Below are 4,649 nucleotides of genomic sequence, written 5' to 3'. Positions count from 1 at the left end.
TTTGTGCAGAATATCAGTATGAGAAAACGACACCCTCTGTCCTTAGACCCTCACATCGTACAAGGAAAAACCTCCGGAGAAAAATCCACAGTTTAAAGGGGAACATGGGAGAAACCTCAGGTTGTATTTCTGCAGCTCTAAAACATCCACAGTTTTTATGGAGAACGGGAAAAAGGGAAGTAGTGTGATGAGAGTCAGGCAGGACCACAGCAACAGGTTCAGCCACGACTCGAAGTCCAGGACTCAAATCGAGAACTCAGGATAGAGGATCCAGGACTCAGGATGCAGGATGCAGGATCCAGGATGCAGGATCCAGGACACATGACCGCAGCAACAGGATCAGCCACGACTCAAGATCCCTGCGTAGATAGACACCACATTATTTTTGGGGGAAGCTGGGTTATTCGGAACATGAGAGTACACAGGTACAGACAGAAGGAAGAAGTAAGGTGTCTCCCGACAGTCTGCCTATAGCAGCAAAACTAACGTGTCTACGTGCATGGACTCCCTTAGGGTAGGTTGAGGGAAAGGGGTTGCAAGTAAGAAGTAAGGAACAGAGGTGGAGAGGCACAACATGTCTACGTAGATGCACTCCCTTAGGATAGGTTGAGGGAAAAGGGTAGGAACTGAGATGTATGCGCCACATCTGTACCATGAGCGCATTGCTCCTAAAACGTTTTTCTGGCACTGACACCAATCAACAGTGACTTTGATCCTACACCTCAGCTTCTCTCACAGTTTCTTTTTCTATGTTTTTTCCTCTCACATCAGGTCACTGGTCCGGTCTAAATTATTCCCTGAGCTGGAGAACCGAACCCCAGAAGAGCCCCCTGTGGAGATCAAGGACCCTCTTCCTGAGAAGCTGCGTAACTCTGTGGTAAAGATCAGCGCTCACTCGCCCACACACACACACACACACACACACACACACACACACACACACACACACACACACACACACACACACACACACTGCAGTTGGATAGTTTCCCCGTCTGTTTTTCCAGACCTGTGCCTTCTCACTGTCTCTTTGTAGAAAGAGATTCTTCACTCAGACCTCGTCATGTGTCTCCTCATGGCTGTGATCACCTTCGCCATCAGTGCCAGCACAGTGTTCATCGCTCTTCAAGTGAGTTTGAACAGAACTCATGATCCTTCACTTAATACACATTTCTTCTTTTTGTGAAAAAAGTGAACGCATCTTTCATCTGCTCCTGCTAATTCATCTCTTTTGACTTTGATCCACAGCCGGCTCTCAGCGTTGTCTTGTACATCCTGGCAGGAGTGGTAGGCTTCATTACTCACTATCTCCTGCCTCAGCTCCGTAAGCAGCTGCCGTGGTTCTGCCTGGCTCACCCTGTGCTCCGCTCCAGAGAGTACAGTCAGTTTGAAGTCCGAGGTCAGTGTTTGATTGCTCTCTTATCCACGCTCACACACACAGAAAGAAGCAGAGGGAACTATCTTAAAAGTATAAGAATAAACCCTACTATATGATCAGTCGTAACTCAAAGTGTCCCCACAGGAAAAAAGCTGCATGGAGCAAATGAAAAACAGCAAGATTTCTATTTCAAAAAACCACCTAACCTCAATTGTCTGTAGGGGAGCTTCATAGATTGCTGAGTCATTATCTTGAAACTATAAAAACAGCTGAATATCCCGAACAGCGCTGATAAACTGCTGAACAGATCAGTAATATCAATAATACTAAGTAGCTGAATTATAATTGTAAGACATGCAATAGACGCACAGCATTAGGTGAAGAAGGTAATGTGTTTTTAGGTGTGTAATATTTGATGTTTTGCTCCGTCCCAGATGCTGCCCAGTTGATGTGGTTTGAGAAGCTGTATGCCTGGCTTCAGTGTGTGGAGAAATATGTCATCTACCCAGCTGTGGTGCTTAACTCCCTGACGACAGAAGCTCGAGCTGTGGGACAGAACCACAAAGAGCTGGACATCTAGTAAGCCTTTCCGCATTCTGTCTGCTAACTTGTTCACACCCATTCATCATACCTTTCCATCTCTGCCCCCCCGGGGGGTATGTGCTGTTCTCTGTCTGTGTGCTAGAACATCAAAACGAGTTGAGACGCTGTACCGGCACACGGGTGTATCACTTCCTGCAGGTTGTGCTCGGAAGCACAAGATACAACTAAAATACATTCTCTCACTGGTTTCCTTTTTCCTTCCCATCTTCACCTTGTACACCAGTCTGTATTGTATAGATGTCAGTCTATGTAATGGTGGTTCCATTTTCCAGTTAATGTAGCATACGTGTTCTGATCTCCCCTCTCTCCCTCTCTCGAACCCCCCAGCAGTCGAGCTCTCTTCATCTCAGTTGCCGGCATGAAGCTGATGCGCTCGTCGTTCTGCGCCCCGTCGCAGCAGTACGTCACGCTGTGCTTCACCACACTGTTCTTCCGATTCGACTATCCACACTTCTCAGAGACCTTCCTAATCGACTACTACTTCATGTCCATTCTCTTCAGCAAGGTCAGGATCATGCGTGCAAATTAGTCGCTTATCGCCGTCTCATGGTTTTTTAACGCTGATTTGGGTGACTTGTGCAATTTGTGGAGAACCGAAGAGTTTTCGTTTTGGGGGGGGACAACTTCTCACTTCAAAAAATGTTTAAGAAATCTAGACCGTAAAATAATTAAACAAGCGAGTGCCTGTTTCTCCTAGCCAAGGGCAGGTTCCTTGAACACAACACGAGCGTAACGTGTCAACACGTGGTGTAGTGCTGACGGAGAGCATCGGAACCATAGATCGGAACGCAGCTCCAGCACTTCAAATATTGCACTACCCATAAGGAGCCGTACACACCGCAGTGTTTGCGTGGCTGTGTCTTTAGTTGTAAGCCCAGTGGCGATCTGTTGTTATTAGCATCTGGTTAGCTAGCTATGCTAACGAATTTAAAGAGCGTCAAAAAAAATAGGGTTAGGCACACCTTGATATAGTCATTATAGTTATACAAAAAATAAGAGGCTAAATGAAAAACAGGTATAAAATACTTATACGACAGTAAACAAAAAAGTTATTTAAAATAACAAAGAATACAGTTTGGAAAGGGGAGTGATTTGTGAAATTATCCATAAAGAAAAAGAAATCTGCTTACAGTTGTGTTTCATATGGGTGTTGAGAGAAATGTATCCATAGGTTCCTAATGTGCTCCCAGTGCAGCAGATTGATGCTTTTAACTTCAACATTTAAAAACAAATCTTCCCGAGAGGAGTTAGATCCACGCCCCACTTATATGCATGTCCCAACATGGATAGGAAAACTAAAGACCATTTGCACACATCTTGTGGTGTCTAATCTTTCTGTTTGGTGGTCATGCCACAACCGTGGCACGTGGGCATGCATACGTGAGGTCATGGAAAGATATCTGGTTAAAGAGGTTGGCTTTTTTCTTTGCACAGCGCATGAAAGAAAGGCCAAATGACAATGGGCTGTGATTTTGTATACTTTTTTAAGCAGAGGTTGAGTTCAATAATTAGTACGGCCCTCGCAGGGATGTGTAAAAATGTTAAATGGCCCCTTGAGAGGAAAAAGGTTCCCCACTCCTGCTGTAATTAATAATAAAAACCCTTTGATTTATAACTTGAACATCTCTGTCCGTTCAGCTATTGACCTGAGTATTTTCATACAGAATAGCCAGTTAAGTGGAAGATTATACACACGGTTTGTCAGAATGGTAAATTACGCTGTTTTTTTCTTAAGAAATTTCATGGCTCATTCTGTTATATGATTATTTGTATTCGACTCTAGAAGCATTATTTTTCATATTAGGCATCTTTCAAAAGAAGACGCTGCTGTCTGTGTCAGTGCTGTGCATAGGTACATTTGTAGAGTTTGCATTTTTAAAGTCTTTGTAACTTGTCAGATGTGGATCTGCTGATACAAGCTGCGCTTCGTGTTCGAACTACAATCGCCCTGGCAGATAACCCTGGAGGCTCAGCCTTCCACTGCCTACGCACAACCTTCGCCATGTTCCCCGTATCCTTTTCTCACCTTTTGAGTTTATCGTCAATGGTAATCAGGCTTGTTGTTTGACGGTCATTACAAACTGCAAAAGTCATGGAAATCAATAATGCAAATTCCAGTCCTGGAAAATGTGTGGAAAACCAATATTTTTCTATAATAATCAAGTATAGAGTAATACTATCAAGGATCGTATAGTATACTGTACGTGGTCGAGGAAAAGAGTTGAATAGCTGCACAATTATCGCATTGAACGGGCGGTAATGATATGGTTTGATCACATTGCGTTACATATCTAACACATACGGGTCAGATACGGGCAGCGCATGAACCGCCATCAACCGCATGCATCAGTTCCAGCAGGCCAAGAAGTAGATGGAGCCGGAGTATCAGCTGCTGACCGAGAATAGGGATGTCGCGGCCACCTTGAGTTCTACATGAGGTGAACGAGTCAAGCATCATCAAAGCCCCTTTACTGTCACATACGCACAGTAAAGCACACTGAAAGGCATTTGAGTAAACCCACTTGATGTCGTTTTAACAGTCCACATGTGCCCGCTGAGTAAAGAGATTCCGAAAGACTCAGAAACAAGATTCTCTCAAAACTCTGTCCTGATCGTAGATATCCGCGGTCGCTCAGTCAGTAGGGGCTTGGACTGTGAGCCGTAATCG

The 4,649-nt window shown here is 44.5% G+C and overlaps 1 protein-coding gene across 1 annotated transcript in view; it reads left to right on the top strand.

Moving 5' to 3' along the window:
* Window positions 1-4,078, top strand: part of LOC104961750 (pecanex-like protein 3) — a 5,961-nt gene extending 1,883 nt beyond the window's left edge. Inside the window, exons 4-9 of the mRNA XM_010790087.1 lie at window positions 705-877; window positions 1,037-1,129; window positions 1,249-1,399; window positions 1,813-1,957; window positions 2,309-2,486; window positions 3,880-4,078. Of these exons, the coding sequence (XP_010788389.1) occupies window positions 705-877; window positions 1,037-1,129; window positions 1,249-1,399; window positions 1,813-1,957; window positions 2,309-2,486; window positions 3,880-3,894 (755 nt within the window). The 3' untranslated portion in view covers window positions 3,895-4,078. The remainder of the gene's footprint in view (window positions 1-704; window positions 878-1,036; window positions 1,130-1,248; window positions 1,400-1,812; window positions 1,958-2,308; window positions 2,487-3,879) is intronic.
* The last annotated feature ends 571 nt before the right edge of the window (window positions 4,079-4,649 follow it).

The sequence above is a fragment of the Notothenia coriiceps genome, unplaced genomic scaffold (assembly GCF_000735185.1).
Source record: "Notothenia coriiceps isolate Sejong01 unplaced genomic scaffold, NC01 NC01_scaffold00033697, whole genome shotgun sequence".
In the NCBI taxonomy this organism is placed as follows: Eukaryota; Metazoa; Chordata; class Actinopteri; order Perciformes; family Nototheniidae; genus Notothenia; species Notothenia coriiceps.
This window is presented reverse-complemented; position numbering and strand designations above follow the sequence as displayed.